General features: G+C 43.4%; 1 protein-coding gene across 17 annotated transcripts in view; it reads left to right on the plus strand.

Moving 5' to 3' along the window:
- The first annotated feature begins 4,535 nt into the window (after positions 1-4,535).
- The window catches only part of ank1a (ankyrin 1, erythrocytic a), a 68,727-nt gene continuing 54,032 nt past the window's right edge, over positions 4,536-19,230 (plus strand). For 11 of the 17 annotated variants that reach the window (XM_080764955.1, XM_080764970.1, XM_080764961.1 and 8 more), the window contains exon 1: positions 4,536-4,624. In XM_080764955.1, coding sequence (XP_080621081.1) covers positions 4,586-4,624 — 39 coding nt within the window. In that variant the 5' untranslated portion in view covers positions 4,536-4,585. Of the gene's footprint in view, positions 4,625-17,501; positions 17,672-18,082; positions 18,183-19,230 lie in introns of those variants that run through there. The other 6 variants (XM_080764965.1, XM_080764967.1, XM_080764972.1 and 3 more) reach the window with 4 other exon arrangements.

A 19,230-nucleotide genomic window follows, 5' to 3' on the forward strand; every position in this document is an offset into this window, starting at 1 on the left:
GGGTTCAAGCAGCCACGCCCCCCCCCCCCCCCCAGCGGTGGAAAAAAACGAGTTTTGTTTTTTCGAACAAAAGCCACCTTATTAGCATTTGAATGCGGCATGCGCGGCGGCCCAACACCTATCTTGTAAATGTAACCCCTCGTAAAGGTATGTGACTTTCAGTGGACAGTCAGTGGGTGCATAATTTACTGCAGTGCATATAGATATATTTTGCCAAAATGCAGTGGGTTCAGTCGCGCCTTTGCCAAAATGCCAGGGGGTTCAATCGCGCCTCTGAACCCACGGAGTTTCCGCCACTGTTCGAAGGGCTAAATGGGTTTGCAGCATTAATTTGTCAAACTCTTGTTTACCCTGTTCTATAGTGACACTGAATGAGTGGTGACTGCTTACAAACTGGCACTGCTCCAATGGGCAAAAATGTCCAATGGACATTTTCATGTCAAAGACCTCCAAATGTATTTGTAAAGTATGTAAGTACAGTAAATGTATTTGGCTGTGGATGCCCATTCGAAAATATATCAGACAGACACCCCCAAAAGATTTGTGGGTGATTTGTGGGAGCAGAGGTGGCTAATCACCCTGAAGGTGATTTAGTTATAAACAATGACCACCTAGCCATTCATTATCCCACTTATTACACGGCTGCTTAATAAATAAACTGTTGAATTCAGCCATTGACCAATTCAAATCAAGCATTCAACTACCGTAAGCCATTTCATAAATTGAATTAACATCTACCATACAGATTGGCCAAAATTACATTTCATTAATAAAAAAATTACACAGTGCCATTTTAATAGATTTAAATAAATTAATCAATGAGATAATCCTATAAATAAACAACAACTTTGTGTGTGAGTGAATATCTGTACTTCACGCATCGCAAGGAACCAGCCAACTCCCAAACTGAGAACCCATCATCAAAAAATAAACGAAAAACAGAGCGCCTTTTCCTTGAATTTGAACAGTCTGTCTCGAGAGACTATAGCCAACTTCAAACTCAACGCACGTATTGCTTAGTACAGAGGGAGCGCGGTGCTCTCTTAGTACAGAGGGAGCGCGTGCTCTGCTTAGTACAGAGGGAGCGCGGTGCTCTGCTTAGTACAGAGGGAGCGCGGTGCTCTCTTAGTACAGAGGGAGCACGGTGCTCTCTTAGTACAGAGGGAGCACGGTGCTCTCTTAGTACAGAGGGAGCACGGTGCTCTCTTAGTACAGAGGGAGCACGGTGCTCTCTTAGTACAGAGGGAGCACGGTGCTCTTTTAGTACAGAGGGAGCGCGGTGCTCTCTTAGTACAGAGGGAGCACGGTGCTCTCTTAGTACAGAGGGAGCGCGGTGCTCTCTTAGTACAGAGGGAGCGCGGTGCTCTCTTAGTACAGAGGGAGCACGGTGCTCTCTTAGTACAGAGGGCTCTGTTTGCTGCCCTGGGGGCTCTTAGAGGCTCTGGAGTAAAATGGTCTGTTACTCTTATCAACACATCACCCCCTTCTGCCTCCCTCCTCCTCATCCTCATCCTCCTCCTCCTCCTCTTCCAGTGCGTCTCTCTCCTATAGCCGTCCTCACTAGCCGTCTGCTACATAATCCAATTATTCTTTTAAGCTGACACGCTCTGTGACACACTGCAAACAGTACGGAGGACAACCCTGCTCATCGCCATCACACACGCACGCATACACGCAGAGACAGACAAACATCTTACTAAGTACTGTACATGCACAGTGCACACCAATGCTTTTTGAACCCTTTTCATGCATGCACTTTGTTCTATTTTAGGGTCCTAACAGTTGCTTTGGCCTCTGACGTCCCTCCCTTTGATTCACTTTGCCCTTGATTCTGTGTAGTTCAGCTTGGTGTTGTCCTTTGGTTCTTTGCTCTGTATTTACCAGCTAATGCGCCGTCTGTTCTCAAACATACAAGTGTGTGTGTGTGTGTGTGTGTGTGTGTGTGTGTGTGTGTGTGTGTGTGTGTGTGTGTGTGTGTGTGTGTGTGTGTGCGTGTGCGTGTGTGCGTGTTCCATGTGTGTGCGTGCGTGCGTGTTCCATGTGCGTGTGTTCAGTCTACTAGATGTGTCCTTCCTGAGTGGATGACCTATCGACAAACTCCAGTTCTTGAAAGTTTGAATGTGAAACCAGGTCATGTGCATTGTAAACTTTTCGTGTTTCAACATAATCGTCTACTAAGTAGTCTTTTGCAAAAGTGATTATTTTAGAATGGCATGTCATGACAGTCCTGCTCCATTACATCTCAAACACACAAGCGTACAGTAAAATTGCTGCAGTAGAGTAAATAGTGAATGTGCTGTGGTAGACATCCTTTCTATTCTAACACCTCTCATGACAAGCCAATTAATCCCTCAATTCTGTTGGTTTTAGCGCAGTGCAAGTCTTGACAGGTATTTTTTTCAGCAAAGGGGCACCAAGAAGCTGTGTTTTCTTTTCTGGTGCTGCTGACACAACAAGAGTTCAGGGTAAAATAGTTTGGAGTACAATATATGTTTTTGCGTGTGTGTGTGTGTGTGTGTGTGTGTGTGTGTGTGTGTGTGTGTGTGTGTGTGTGTGTGTGTGTGTGTGTGTGCGTGTGCGTGCGCGCGTGCGTGCGTGCGTGCGTGTGCATGTGTGTGACCTGGGCTTGACTATGTGTTGGGCACCAAGAAGCTGTGTTTTCTTTTCTGGTGCTGCTGACACAACAAGAGTTCAGGGTAAAATAGTTTGGGCTTGACTATGTGTTTGATCAGAATATGTTGCATTTAGACACTGATTTAGACTAGCTCCTTACAGTGGTACGATTATACAATGGTTCTAAAAGGATAACACAAAAAGCCCTGATGGCTTGTTTTCACATACAGTACTGTAGTGTTTTTCAGTCGTAAGCAGTCATAGAAGATTTAGGGCTGTATTTTGCGTGTCTTACGTACCAGGTCTTATTCCCTACTTGAGTAAACTAAAGACCTGGAGGCGTGATCAATGCCATTTGGCTATTCTGAGTGGCCAAAGAGCATTGATCACGCCTCCAGGTCTTTAGTTTACTCAAGTTAGGGAATAAGACCTGGTACTTAAGACACGCAAAATACAGCCCTTACTGTTCATCTGGCGTGTCTGGGAAATGGCGTTGGGTTAGGGTCAGGACAACCTTTATCTCTACAGATGAGTATATCTGTCTGTCTCACACAGGGCTATTACTTTGTTGGACAATTATGTGTTAATTGTTTCCACCTGTGACCTACACAGTAAATACCGAATGTTCATTTACGTCTGAGAGTGTAAGCATTTCTTCTGTTGTATGTATGTTATTTCAGAACACTTATGGTGGACGTTGGTGTGTGTTGATTTCCTATGATGGTCAGTTGACTAACATGTATAATTGTATGGTCTGTATATGTGTGTAAATTATTTGTAGTAATCTATTCACTCTTGTCGTGTATGCCTTTGTACATGTGAAATGGTGGTACAGTAAGTATGCTATGTTTTTCTGAACACTTATATATTGCATACATAGATTCCATAACAAATCCCTATTCACACGAATAGAGGTTACGAATAGGAAGAAAAGAAATCGCACACTCAAGTACTAGACACCAACTAGATTTATTAAAATAAATCTAGTTGGTGTCTAGTAAACGAGTACATAGTTAGTGTCTCGTATTTCAGTACATTAATTGTTGTGTCTAGTAGTAGGCTACTGGAGTAAATGTAGTTTGTGTCTAGTAAGCTACGGTACTTTAATACATTTAGTTGGTGTCTAGCATTTGAGTATGTGACCTCTTTTCTTCCGTCTAGTGTGATTCATCCTGAAAGCTGCACAGGTTCATAACATTATATTGGTGTGCATTGCCTCCTGCCTTACCAACAATGTCATCCATCAAGTCCATCTTTGTACCATCAAGCACACAGAACCTTCTGCACGCACGCACGCACACCCACATGCACGCATGCACACACACACACGCACACATGCACACCCACATGCACGCACGCACACCCACACACACACACACACACACACACCTCTGGCCTCCATCTCCATCAGTGTTCGTCTGCCACTGTATGTGTGATGTCCATGCCCCATTGACCATATTCACATGCTGGCCATTTTGCTCCTATGTCACCCGCATATGACACGAGAGCAAAATATTCCACTGTGTGAATATGGTCAACTGTGCTGCCATTCCCATACCACTCATCCTAACCTTACTGTTTCCCACAGCCCAATGTGTGAGAGATTTTGGGGTCCAGGAGGGTGGGGTGGGGGTACAGTACAGGTGGGGTTGGCTTATTCCTCTTCCTGCCTCTCTCTTCCTCCTCTCTCCCTCCCTCCTTCATCTTGTTTTCTACCTGTGTCTCAATATGATGTTCACCTGTTCCTCTTTGAAGCTCTCATTTCCTTGTCATTGTTTCCTTCTACTCTTCCCTTCTCTCCTCTTAACCCCCCCCCCCCCCCCTTCTGTCCTTTGTCTCCCCCCCCCCCCCCTCTATCAATCTTTCCGTCTTTCTGTCTCTTAACTGGGCTCTGTCTTTATGTCGTATGTCCTTTTAGGCCCACGCGGTGCATCGCTGGCTAATCGATCAGGACAGTAGTGTGAGCTCTGAGATGCCGGATGGCCAAGGAGTGTGGCACTTTGATGAAGAAGTAAATATCTGCAATACGTATATCTGGCTTTTTTCTTTTTATATATATTTGTATATTTTTTTAACTACCGTATATAATGACCATCTGTCACAACCTTTATCACTGTTGTTGCTCTTGCTGTTGTTGTTTTCTCTATTCTCTCTTGTTTATTTTTTTGTTGAGTGTTGCTTATGGTATTGTACTGTAGCTCTGGTTCCTTTTGACGGTCTAGTGTTGCTGTTGTGCTGTGAGCTGATTCTTAGTCAGCTGTTGTGGGTTTAAGGCTGGAGCTTTTTCTTTGTTCCTGTCCTTGCTTGACATATTCACCCTTTTTCCGTTTTGTTTTTGTTTCAACTTTACGTTGTTTTGGTGTCACATATATCTATAATTAATATTAGTGTATTTGTATATTATACCTATATTTATATATCTATCATTGTCTGTGATTTCTCACTAAATTAATGTGCAATAAGCATATTACAATGCCAAGAGTCCACGGGCAAAATATAGCTCTCCATCAAATTTCTCCATAGTCTTTGAAGAAGCTACAGTGTGCATGTGCATACCAGTACAAAAATAGTTATCAATACAGATAGTATTGATTGTCTACTGGTGTATGATAGAGAGTAGAGACCGTTTACTGCATAGTCAATAGTTCAACTATTTTTCCTGTGGGTTCTTCTAATTTAAAGAAATATGCTTCCGTTTCCATTTGTATCAATGTATTGGTGTTTACGCTTAAATTAAGTTGACAGTGTACGTGACGTGTACAGTATGTGAGTCTGTGAGTATGTGTGCGCACTTGTGAGACAGAGAGAGGAAGAGAGAGAGAGAGAGAGTGAGGGTCAATAGTAGCGATTTGATCTCTATTTTCTCTTTGTGTTTGGTATAGTACTGTGCTGTATGCATGCACGCTCTCATCTGTGTATAAGTGGTAGCGTATTGTGTGCGTTTGTGATGTCCCTGTCTGTGTTGTGTTTGTGTCTGTGTTAGTGATTCCATTGTGCTGTGGAGCTCCATGCTGTAGATGTCGTGTAGCATCGTGTTCGTCTCGTGCCAGTGCTGTGGCTGTGATATGTCAATGCTGCTTTTTATGTGTTGTGGCTATTGTCTATTGCCCATGTCACTGTTTTGTCATGTGCTGTGCTTGTGTTTTGTCTGGTTTGATGATCTGTTCAAACTGGTCTGGGATGCGTCTGCTGAAGGCTTTATTGCACCCATCCAAGAGATGATCTTGAATCCATTTCAACTCAGTGGAGGAGGGATGATCTAAGTGCTATAAGGCTTTTAAGAAACCTTTTCCAGACAGCTCTTAAGCCTGATATATACTTGGTTGTGCACCAAAAGCAGCAGATCTCCATTCACATTGTGATTATGCAACGCTTTGTGAGTTTGTAGTTCGGCTGTTTTCAGTGCATGATACGAACAACTAAGTATACATCAGGCTTTATTCCTGATGATTTCCCCTTCAATCCTGGCCTCCTCTTTCCTCTCATTTCCAATACCTAAAACTACTTTCCAAATGTTCCACTTCCTCTCAAACACTTTAGAGCTTTTTCAGGGTGTCTGGGATGAACCTAAACCTTCTCTAAAACCAACTGAAAGTGCAGTAACATACAAAACAAAATATAATGACCTTGCGATGCAGTACACTTCAACACAGATGGGTTATGAATTCGTATCACATAGGCTAGCTACTCAAGTGACACAAAATCAACTATCATTTACCCCATGTCAATGAACTCATACATAGCCTATACTTTATTATGCAGTATTTCCTTTCCATTTATTTTCCCCACGTGTGTGTGTGTGTGTGTGTGTGTGTGTGTGTGTGTGTGTGTGTGTGTGTGTGTGTGTGTGTGTGTGTGTGTGTGTGTGTGTGTGTGTGTGTGTGTGTGTGTGTGTGTGTGTGTGTGTGTGTGTGTGTGTGTGTGTGTGTGTGTGTGTGTGTGTGTGTGTGTGTGTGCGCGCGCGTGTGTGCGTGCAACAATTTATTCATTCAGTTTTTCCTTCTGTTATTGTTCCTTTTTGTGTATGTTACGGTATTTCATGGTTCATGGTGTTTCCATGGTGTTGTTTTTGTGCCATTTAGGACTATTAGCCCCTGTACTGTGCTACTATCCACAAGAAAAGAATATACCCCAATAACCCCATCATGCCAATTTAATAAATACAATTTCCTCATTACAGGCATATACAGTACCAATAGCATAGAAATGGGGTTGCAATATAGTTTTTGTTTTTTTATTGTCTCCTTTACTTTTAAAATTTACACCAAACATAACAGTTATGCAAATCCCCCCCTGCTCCCGAAGTAGTCCCTGTCATTGTTGACCCTGATGACAATATCCCTCTCTTTCGGCTTCCTTCCAAACTGGCACCCCAACTAACCTGTCAGAGTCGTATCGAGATGTTTTTTTTTTAATCCCACGATTTTTGAAACCCATTTTTTTCAACCAGTGTCAATTGTCTCATCTAGTGTAATCCTGGGCGCTACTCTCGCCTACCTGGGGAGAGCAACAAACTGACATCATGTTTCCTTCAGTGCATGAGGAGTCCAAGCCGCTTCTTTTCACCTGACGGGGGGGGGGGGGGGGGGGGGGGGGGGGGGTTTCCCCGGTTGGAAGCACATGGAAGGAACACGTTATTCCTACCAGTTCCTCGCCATTAGTTCCACACAGAAAGGACCTTTTGCCAACCCCACCTAGGTACCGTATCGGAGACGTATTTGAACATTTTAGGTCCCTGCACACTGGACGTGTTTTCGGATTTCTAGCTGCGTTTTTCCGTCGGTTTTCCGAAAAACACGTCCAGTGTGCAACCACCTTTAGTCTCGGCAGTGGTGAGTGGGAACTTGCGGCACCCATATTGCCACCATAATGTCGTTTTAAAAACGGAACAACCAACATGGCCATGCACATGCCTCTCTCTTGCATGTGCAGTGGGGGCACCAACAGAGCAGTATGTGTGCACAGAGCAGAAGGACAGTAAGAAAGAGTGGTGCAATGATGGATTGCTTTATACTAGCATCCAATTCCCCTCACTGGCCTATGGCCAAGTCAACAGTGAAAAAGAACGGCAGCATAGAATTAACCCCCACGACAGGCCCTCTGCATACCCTACTAACCTCTACTGTAAATCTCCCAGAATATAAGGTTCTGACCTTGTTACATAATACTTTTATTCATAGCTGACGTACAACCGGGCTTACCAACCATGACATGTTACCTGAGGCCTATTTTTATTTATATACCAAAATTAAATGCCCCATCTACTGCCCACTCATCCTACACCACTTCCTGTAAAACTCTTTGTCAGAGATTTAGATGATGATAATAATAATAATAAACCTTATTTATACAGTATTGTATACCTTTTTTACAAAATGCTTTCCAACCTCAAATCAAACAGTGAATAATTTACAACCCCTGCAGGTGAAAAGATAACAGGACAGCTGTACACAAATAACAGCTGCAACGGAAATGGATGCACCAATTACTGCCATTACTTTTTTAAATATGGGGTTTTAAATTAGTTTCATAAAGGGTTATGGCGGTGAGGTTCAACGGCAGGCTGTTCCAGACACTAGGGGCCCTGATGGCCAAGGCCCCGTCGCCCTTGGTCACCGGTCTAGACTTACGATGGAACAACCAGTACAGCTGAATCAGAGGACCTCAGTCCACCAGCGAGCGAGATGAAATATGGGCATTGAACACCTAGACTTCTTTGCCACCAGTAAAGCTGCCGGGAGTCGGCCTCTAGTGCATCCCTTATCATCCCATAGCTCTTAATTGCCCCTCATTGAGTCCTTGGAGACAGATGCTCAGGGAACCAAGCACCATTCGTCACAGTAGGGCTGCATGGCAGACGCAATATGAAGAAAGAAAAACTGTCAGTCCCCTGGACTGTCACATAGATTGTCCCCCTCTGTGTCTATGTTCCAGCTGCTCCCAGCTCACTGTAGATGCAGACTACATTATGAAACCCATTCACGTGCAGGCACCAGCAATTGGCTATAATTTGTTTCGGCTATGGGGGGGCAGAGTTTAATTTACATGTGAAAAGCCGCGGCATATGTGAATATTTTAGCCTTAATTTTAGCTTTGGGCACAATTGATACTGGGTTCACATAATACAGATTAAAGGTAAATGGGGCTGTATTGGCATTATGCAAAACTGCAGAAGTTGTGTAATAATGTATTTGGCCTACTACCAACCTTAGCAAGAAATAAGAAAGGTGCAATTCTCTCCTCTCTTGCTGACCCATTAGAAACTCATGTTTTTGGCTTTTTGCAACAGTGGTATGCCTCTTGGGAGCAATGTGGCCTACTAAGAATACTTTACATGGAACCTACCAAGAAACTATGGCCTAAATGGCTTAATTAAAAATAAACACAACCCTCACCTACACAGTGCTGGGTTTAAAATCATATCTGAGAAAGTCCTTAAGAAAGTGGAAAAATGCAGCTGAACATTATTGTTGCCATTTGTGTTATCCCAATATAGAAATATTTCCCACATTTTATCACAACAATTAGATTATATCCCAAATAAATATATAAAAATGCAGTAAGACTAAAATCCACATCATGCAAACCAAGTAAAAATTTATGAAGATCAGATACTTTATCATACGTATGTGTGAATCTCCGATTTCAGAGGCGACATCGGACGCTCAAAAGTGTGGCGACATTATTATATTATTATTATATTATTTTTGTGAGGGACACGTCATGACTTTGTTCAACAAATATTTAATGGTGCTAGACCAGTGCCGGTTGGGAAAAATAAATAACTAGACCAGTCATTAGACCCTGCTGACCCCCCCCCCCCCCTCCTCCTCCACAACTGCAGTGCATCCAATATTGGAATCTAGTAAACATATAGCCTGCTATTGAAAGGTAAAATCTAGTAAACATATAGCCTGCTATTGAAAGGTAAACCTACTGTAGGAGTGTAGGCAATCCTCCACAACCTTTTGAACCACTTAAACCCTCTAGCTATTAGTGAAATGGACCCGAGTTGCAAATGTAGGCCCTACTACCAAATTTGATTTGTATTCCTCCGTATTATTTGCCATCATACATAATAAATAAAAAAATAGCAGATCTCACAATGCTGTGTGATGTGTGAGCTGGTAGATCAGCTATATATTCTCTATTTCTGCATGACACCTTTCAATAAAAAATGGCATAAGTGGTTAATCGGACTAATTGATATATTATCCATTGATTATAAAAATATATCAAAAAGGCTTCTTGATCATTCAATTGATATAAAAAGTATTTGGTAGAATAATCACTATGAAGATAATTAATTGATAGTGTGTGTGTGTGTGTGTGTGTGTGTGTGTGCGTGTCTGAGTGCTTACGTGTGTGCGTGTCTGAGTGTGTACGTGCGTGCGTGTCTGAGTGTGTACGTGCGTGCGTGTCTGAGTGTGTACGTGTGTGTGCGTGCTTGCGCGCATGTGTATGTGTTGATTTGTGTGAGTGACAGAGAGAAATTATCAATGTGCATGCATGCGTGCATGTGCATGTGAATTAGATGAATGCGCGGTGTGCATGGTATGTGTATCCCTGAGCAAGGGTGTGTTGCTTAAAGGTGCAAGTGTGTGAGTCTGTACTGCCTGTAATTCCGTGTGTGTGTGTGTGTGTGTGTGTGTGTGTGTGTGTGTGTGTGTGTGTGTGTGTGTGTGTGTGTGTGCGTGTGCGTGTGCGTGTGTGTGTGTGTGTGTGCGCGCGTACGTGCGTCTCCATATACGGGCATATGGGATGTTCATATCTACATATGGGTACAAAAGGGACACAGACAGACGGGTACAACGGGTACTACTGGATCCACAGTGCGATGTACTGTAGGTGTGAGGGCCGTATAGCGGCCCGAACTCGAACCTCTAGTAGGTGAACAAGGAAATAACATCAAGATTATTTTCTTGAGCTTGTAAATCTGCTATTATTTTAAAAAGAAAATGTTTGTGTTTAAGTGGTTAAGGGGACAGAATAGGGAGGTTGCAAACATGGAGTGATTTCTGTCAGGTCTAACTGTCCACCTGCAAGCTGCCGTTGATCGACGACAGCATCTCTCTTCATGGATCAACTTTAATATTCATCAACACCCTACTCTCCACAGTCACATATTGACTTAGTTATGAGGCATAACAAATCCATCAACTAGCTCTACTGTATAGATAAAAAGAGAGAAGGATCCGGGCACACAAAGTTAAAAAATGAGGAACGCCTTTTATTAAATAAAAAAGGCAACTGCCAACATGTTTCGACCTAACAGGTCTTCATCAGGGCAAGAACGCCCTTTGTGTGCCCGGAACCTTCTCTTTTTATCTATGTCTTGAATCCCGTTTTTGATCCGTGTGAGCACCTTTTTATCATTATCAATTTTGCTATCTCTATTGAGCACCTGGTTAGTTCCTCTTTTTTCTTTTTTTCCTATTTAGCTCTACTGTATATTGAGCATTATTCTGCTTTAGGATGCATTATTAAGAATATTTTATGGTACACAGTAAAATCCTAGAAACATAATTCTGAGTTTAACTCTGAGAGTGTGACATTTGTACACTCTCAGAGTTAATGGAACACTAATAATTTATGTAGCGTTAGTTTTCCCAGTGACTGTCGGGGCTCTCTGCATGGTTCAGATTATTATGGAATGGAGGGAAGGAGGGAGGGAAGAATGTGTGACAGAGGATTCATGGACTGACTCAGCATCAACAGTGCAGATGAGGATGCCAATGGAGTGTCAACAAGACATCTAGGACACACACACATACACACACACACACACACACACACGTCCATAAAGGCACACACTCAATCCTCATCCCGCGGCACATTAATTTATTGTTCTGCTGCTGCGGTGTTGGCCAAGACATCCACCCACCTTTCTGCTGTGTCATGCACCTCTTGCTCTCTACGTCCATCTGTTCTGCCATCTCTTCATTCCCTTCTCCCCCCTGTGTGACCAGGGTTGAGAGATAAGCTTAGTGATGCATAGAGACAGGTCGCAGTGATCGCTTTCCCATATCGCCTGTACATCTGGCCTTGACAGTAGCACACACACACACACACACACACACACACACACACACACACACACACACACACACACACACACACAGAGCCTGGCAAACATATAGACATCAAAACATCAATCATAGAGAAGATTACACTGCAGTGTAGCCAGTGGAGATTGTCACCATTCCTACGGGTTTCACTTGTGAACATTCTTTTAATGCTGCAGGGAACTACTGTACCGCAGTTTGCTGTACTCCGTTTCTTCCTCAAAGGCAACTGACTTATTGTTTTAAGGTGACTTCTTGTCATCGAATCACATTATGCCAGGCCTTAGCGGAGTCATTATGGTGGCAATAGCGGGTCAAATACAGGTCCAGTATGGCATGGAGGAGTGCGTATCAGATAGTTTCAGAACAGTGCATTAGGTTTGAATGGAGTCTGGGAGCACTCTGGCTCTGCACCTATTAAACACAGTGATTGAATTATGGTCTGACTGCCTGGGCTCCTCCCTGCATACAGTATATCACCCCCTTCATTCTTTACCTCTCCCTTCCTCCCTCTCTCAGGCCGGTCAAACGGCCCCTGTGTGAAAGGGCTCTCATGCCCGTGTGTCACCAATTGCATCCACAGACTTCCGTCTGTGTGTTGTGCCAGCCTGCCCAACTGCAGTCTAGTTGGTGCAGTGCAGTGGGAGCCTGTCTGTCTGCCTGTTCCACCTGCCTGTTACTTAAAGCAGCATAACATACACTACTGGGCTGCAATGAAGGGATGTAAAATTAATTGAACAGCACAACTAATAGGCTCTGCCGTGCAGAAATGGGTCCATTTTCTCAAATGCATACAACAACCCGTGCCAAATCCATACTAACACATACTGTATCACAACACATATCTATGTCTATGATGTACCCCTTTGTTCTCTATCCCCATTCTTTGATGTTGAGTAGAGTTGACATCAATGCGTAAAACCCTTCTTTTAATGATGTTCTGATGCTCTTAGATATGAGTTGTAGACAGAGACATTGAGAGAGCTGCCAATGCTCTCTTCTTACCTCTACCTATCTGAAGACTAATGGACCCTGTACATCTTCTGATATATTGCTACTGTCGCTCTTCTCAATTGCTTTTCTTTCTTCGCCTTTCTTACTCTATACTCAATTTATCTATCACAGATCACACTGTGTGTGTGTGTGTGTGTGTGTGTGTGTGTGTGTGTGTGTGTGTGTGTGTGTGTGTGTGTGTGTGTGTGTGTGTGTGTGTGTGCGCGCATCTGTTTTTGCATGTGTGCAGTATATCCTGTCTGTCTGTCTGTCTGTCTGTCTGTCTGTCTGTCTGTCTGTCTGTCTGTCTGTCTGTCTGTCTGTCTGTCTGTCTGTGTGTCTGTGTGTGAAACCAGATGTAAAAACCAGATCATCCCAACACCTAAGAAAGGAGACCTCTCATTAGCCAATAATTCTAGAGGAATTTCCTTAATGGCAATTGCTGCAAAACTTTACAACAAACTCATCCTTAATCGTCTTATCCCCCTCGTTGAGCCTCCAACTGTGTTGGTCTTGATCTCAACGAGACGAAAACTGAATACGTAGAGATATGCAAATCCAACAATAACCACATTATAAAAACACTTAACAACACTCCTCTGAAATGGGTTGATGACTACAAGTATTTGCGTTCATATAAATCTTCTTCCCAAAAGGACTTTCAAACTAGGAAGGGTATGGCCTGGTCAGCCTGAAATGACATGCATAAAATCTGGTCATCCCAGCTTAGTAAGATGTTAAAAGTAAAAAATATTTAGGATGACCGTTGAGCCGATTCTACTCTATGGCTCCGAGACATGGACACTTTCAAAGAAACTAGAGAAACGGTTGGATGGCACTTACACCCGTCTTCTAATGAGAGAGCAAAATCTGTCTTGGAAGAGCCACCCATCGACTAATATAATATACGGCAACCTTCTCCGTGTTTCTTCACTAGTCCAATCCAGAAGAACACAGTTTGCCGGCCACTGCTACAGAGCTGACAATGAGGTTATATCTTCCCTTCTCTGGAGTCCTGCCTCAAAGCAGACCAGAGGTAGAAAACTGTCATTCCTTGTGATGTCATCGCTAGGGACATCAGTAATCAGGAACTGGGGTGGCAATGAAGGACCGGGAAGTCTGGCATGGCATTGTGAAATCCATGATCTCGTGTGTGTGTGTGTGTGTGTGTGTGTGTGTGTGTGTGTGTGTGTGTGTGCGTGTGCGTGCGTGTGAGAGAGCGATAGAGCATTGCCAGGGCTGCAGTAATCTGCCTGGCCCTACCCACAGTCTCTTTGGAGCAGAGCTGTGGCAGCATGCCAGTGCTGCAGTGCTTCAAATTGCCACTAGAGGGCTGTTGTCCTGGCTGTTGGCATTATTGCTATTTTGATATCAAAAGTATAGTAATTTTCCCAGGCCGGAAGGGGCCAGGGGCGGGAATTATGTTTTCGCCCCTGTCCGTGTGTGTGTGTGTGTGTGTGTGTGTGTGTGTGTGTGTCTGTCTGTGCCTATGAGCAGCTAATTTCAGGCACCACTGGACCGATCACAGTGGAACTTTCCATGCACAGTCCCAACAAGCTAAAGAAGAACCTCCATTATTATTATTATGTTTTGTGCTATAATAGGCTGCATTACTTTTTGGCCTACAGTATAACTTTGTTTCAATTGCTAGATCATACAATAGAGAAACAAAGTTCTCCTGGATTCCATGGATTACGAAGCAACTTCTCATGTAGGCCCTTTTCCGACTGAGATTTTCTGGCTTCCTCCGCTATCTTCAAATCACAGGTATTGCCACAACTCCTACATATTTTGTCCAAAATTCACGCAAATCGGTACACATTTACACTTACTGGAGTCATGTGATGAAATATGTTTCATATTCCATTCTGATTGGCTATGATTGGCTTGCAAAGTTTGCGGTACAGCCCAGTTTGCTAAACAAATGCTAAATGTGCCCTATACTGTACATTGTAATAACTGATAAGTTAACACACTGAGAAGCCTTTAAACAACACAGAGGAAAGAAGTCCCTTTTGAGCAAATATATATATAATATTACTAGGCAACACCATTTTTTTCTTTTCTTTTTGAAATATTGTTTTGATAGTAGATACTTAAAACAATTTTATAAAGATCTCTGCTGTACCCTATGTGTACACATAACTTTGATAGATGAGCCGAGATGGGGCAACAGCCCAGCCTCCAACCTGACAATCCCCCACCCCCATTTTCAACTCTGGCCTCCGTCTCAGGAAGCATCAGGATATGGGCAATAAACTCCTACAACGCAGAGCACGTGGGCGGCTGTTGTCCTTTATCCTGCCAACAAGGGGGGGTAGGAGACTGGGTCCAGAGGGCACGTCTATCCTCAACCGAAAACAATCCTGTTAAAAAAAACAGAGGACCTGCGATATGCCACTGCCAAACACTTGGTGCTTTACTTATACAGTTCCATCTTTGCTTCATTAGATAGATAGATAGATAGATAGATAGATAGATAGATAGATAGATAGATAGATATTTTATAACCGTAACAGGCAGTGTGTTATAACAGCAACAGGCAGCCACATCACGCAGTGCCAACTTAAGAGTCAGACTGACAATGACAGTACACATTGTGGGCAGACAGTCACAAGTGTCAAGTTGTGTAACTGTTGTGTAACTGTCTGCAACTCACAACATTGAGAGTTTGTGCAGGTCATGACCCAGGCACTGTAATCTGTGTCCAATCTGTCAAATACTTTATAAACTAGGTTCAACCTAGCGTCCCTGTTTTGGACACATGTACAAATGTACAAGCATCACATTGTGACCTGGGCGAATTAGTGACGTCTTGATTGGTGCCAGATCAAGTCAAACCAAGACTAGTCAGATCTGGCCCGGAATATCACCTGATTTCAAACAACATAAATTCTGCCCACTAAGAAGGACGTCCCTGGATGAATCAGAGAGAGTCCGATCGAGGCCAGATCAACTTATGTCATATCATATTTAACTAGTCAGATCTGGCCCAGAATAAACTATATTATTTCAACTGGTGAAGATGTCCTGGAAATGACATAAAGATCATCCCCATATGGGCTGTGATCTGGCCGAGTCCTGAACGTCACCCGAGTCACTAGAGGACGTCATCATGACGCCATTTGGCTTGCTGGGAGGGATATTTCTTGTTGTGAGCACCCCAGACAATATTTAAGTTGGTTGATTCAGTATTTAGAAATTTTGATTAATCTATCATGGTTAACATGGAGTTTTAAGTTACAATGGGTTTGTATAGGAAGGGGGTGTGTCTGATAACATGAATGTCAAATATCTAAATACTGAATCTTATCTGAATCTTAAAAAATGCCTTTGGTGCTCACAAAAGCCATGTTTGAAAGTGAAATATCCCTTTAGGTGGTTAAAACATGAGAATGTAGCTTTTGTTTATCTTACCCATTATAGTACTTTGTAATCGGTAATCATCAGACTTTGTTGAAGTCTCGGTCACTACCCGCTTTATTACCTGATTACCTGTTTCTTTTGCACTCTGCTACATTTTGCTGTACTGGCTGAGCCAGAAGAGATGGGACAGAGCAGAGGAGAGAGTTTCTATCCCCTAGTTGAGGACCACAGGCTAATTTGTCATGTCTTCATGGACATTAGTAGCTACAGCCGCATGTCCTGCATTCTTTGGCAAAGGAACCCACTGTCTAAACCAGAGGCTGTAGACAGGAGAGCAGCCCCACGTGATGTTTTTAGCCCAGGTCACGGTCCAGTGCCACTGAGTAGTGTGTTGCCCCCTTTCCACCTTCCCCCCTATCCTACAAGCATTTATCTCTCTGCATGGTTTTGGCAGTGATGTGCTTTTCCCAGCGTTTAGCCAGGAGAGGGAGAGAGGAGGGGAGAGGGAGAGAAAAGGGGGCCTTTTCAGACCGGGAATGACGGACGTTTTATTAAAAGAGGCAGAGCCTTTTGAGAGGTTGGCCCCTAAGAGCCCCCCTTGTGCGCGCGTGCATGCACGCTCACACACACACACACACACACACACACACACACACACACACACACACACACACACACACACACACACACACTATGTGTCTGGCCCATTGTCAGCCCCCCAATCAGCCCCCCACCCTGCCATGCGCTTTGTCACTGTAAGTCACCTCGCAGACTGAAGCAGGCCCGCTCTATAAACACACACCATTCTCCACAGTAACATTATGCTATTCTGGTAAAGCCTGGTCCAGGGGAAGAAGATTGTCTGGTTGTCACAAAACATACAGGAGACAGAGAGATGGGCGTTTTGTGGCAGGGGAGAAAAGACAGCAGAAAAGACGGATAAAGCTTGGGTGAAACGGAGCAAGCTGGGGAGATCAACAAAACATGTTGAAAATAGAAACGGGGTATACCGGGTGGGGATGGAGAGAGGGCAATAGAATGTGTCATGGAGGATATAAGCTGGAACAGAGAAAAAGGTGTGGGGGGGGGGTGCTTGGGGTAAAGAAGCTGAGCACAGTAAATCCTGGAGCATTAATATAACTCCAAAAGTGTAAAAATGGACCCTTATGGGTTTTGCAATTATAGCAAAAAATAAAATAGATACAGGAGTATAGTCAAGTTATAGCAAGTAGCAAGTTGTAGGCATATGTGAGACACTGATACTATAAGTGAGGAGCTCCCATTCGTTTTTTTGGGCCGTGTGTGAAATGTGTGTCTTTAGATACAGGCAGCATTCCTGTAGAGATAAACCCCCAGGCCCCCCCTCATCCCCCCTAACCCCCCTCCAAACACCCACCCTCCCTCGTCTCCCCTCCCACTAGGGCCCTGCTTACTCAAGTGTGGTTGTCTGGGTGTGAGAGCGTGTTTACGTGGGACAGGGTCTCTGTGCCCAGTGCCACAGCACTCGCAGGGGGGGCAACAGAAAGACAGTCGCATATTTGCGGAAAAAGGAAACAGAGAAAAAGACGAGGAAGTGGGAAGAGAAGGAGAGTGCTGGGCCAACAGGCATGCCAGTCAAGACTGTCACCTTTGGAGTGAGTACTAGAAACTCTGCTCTGTTCTCCATCTCACCTTTTATTCCCCCCTACCCCGCTCACCTCTAGATCTCTTTCACCTCTTGCTCTTTCTCTCTGTCTGATTCCCTTATTGTCTTTGTCTTAGTCATTCGATTGTGTTTTCCTGTTTATTATTATTATTATTATATTGAGCATGAGCATATTTGAATGTTTTGATTCTCAGTCCATTTTATGGTGTCCTAATGTTTTATTCAGCACACATGCTTCTCTGTTTGCACTGTTCCAATTCGGTACCATGCTGCTCTCTGTTTTCTATCCCTTTCCGTAAACACAGCTATTTAGAGACTTCTCCCTTACTCAGAACCTTTCTGTTTGGTCTTCTTTTCATTCATCAATATGCCCTTGTCCTTTCTGACTAGCAACTGACAGAGAAAAATGAGAGAGGGAAAGAGAGAGAGAGAGAGTGACGGATGGAGGGCAAATGAGATGATGCCACACAGTGTAAACACTGGCTCTGCTCAATAGGAAGGTGATGTGTCACTCATACAAAACAGTCTCCTTTCTCAAGGTTTCACCAGACTAACAGTATATGGCAAAGGGACATCAACTTTTAATTAAATAAGTAGAATTGTTAAATTAATTGTTCGCTACACGCAGAACCAGAGCAGAACTCTTCTACACTTGTCTCCCATAGCAACGTGAGGGGTGGGAGCCTGGTTGCTTGGGAGTATCTCAGGGAGTTGTTATGCGTGTGTGTCAAAGATTAGCAAACTGCATCTTAAGTGTACGAACATGGCTCTGCAACCTGTTTTGTCCTCCCTAATCTTGTTTCGGACTTCCTTGGGTTATCTGCTTCATATTCAGATTGTTAAGATGTTGACCTAGTATTATGTTTGGTGGTCGGTGCACTGATTAGTGGGTCATTAATGGTTTGTTTTATTATTGTTTCGCTAAGGTATTCCTCAGTGTTAATTTAACTGTGAGAGTGTAAAAACCTATCTGTAAACATGGACCCAAATGGAAATGATCTGTAATCCATTTTGTCTATTTTGACTCGCACAAAGTTATGAGTTATTTTGGGCCAATATATTTGGTGACACACAACAGGCCTTACTTACCCAAGTGAGATTGCTGATGCGGCACTTCCCAGTGCTAGCACAGTACTGCAGACAGATGCAAGGTTCTAGCTGATGCAACCTGAAGAAATAAGAATTCACCAACTATATGTGGTGGACTTAATCTGACGTATTCCTGATTTCCTGTAGAGCCAGTTTACTACAATATCTCCAGACTACATTTATCTCACATCATGGGCAAATTTAATCATGTTAAATGCCCAGAAAAGATCCAACTATAAACAAAGTAAACACAGTTGTTGGAATTTCTAAAGCATACAGGGATTTAATTCCTTTAATTATCAAACGGTTTCATTCCTTCAAGAAATAAGCAAAATATTGATAAAAAAAGAGACTAGCCAATTATCAGCCCACCCTTTTTCCTTCCGATGTATAGTCAATGTGGCAATTAATTTCTCCCACTGCTTGCCACTGCTTTTACCTTACTGGCTCGCTCACCTG

The sequence above is a fragment of the Protomyctophum bolini genome (assembly GCF_963924005.1).
Source record: "Protomyctophum bolini genome assembly, chromosome: 6".
In the NCBI taxonomy this organism is placed as follows: domain Eukaryota; kingdom Metazoa; phylum Chordata; class Actinopteri; order Myctophiformes; family Myctophidae; genus Protomyctophum; species Protomyctophum bolini.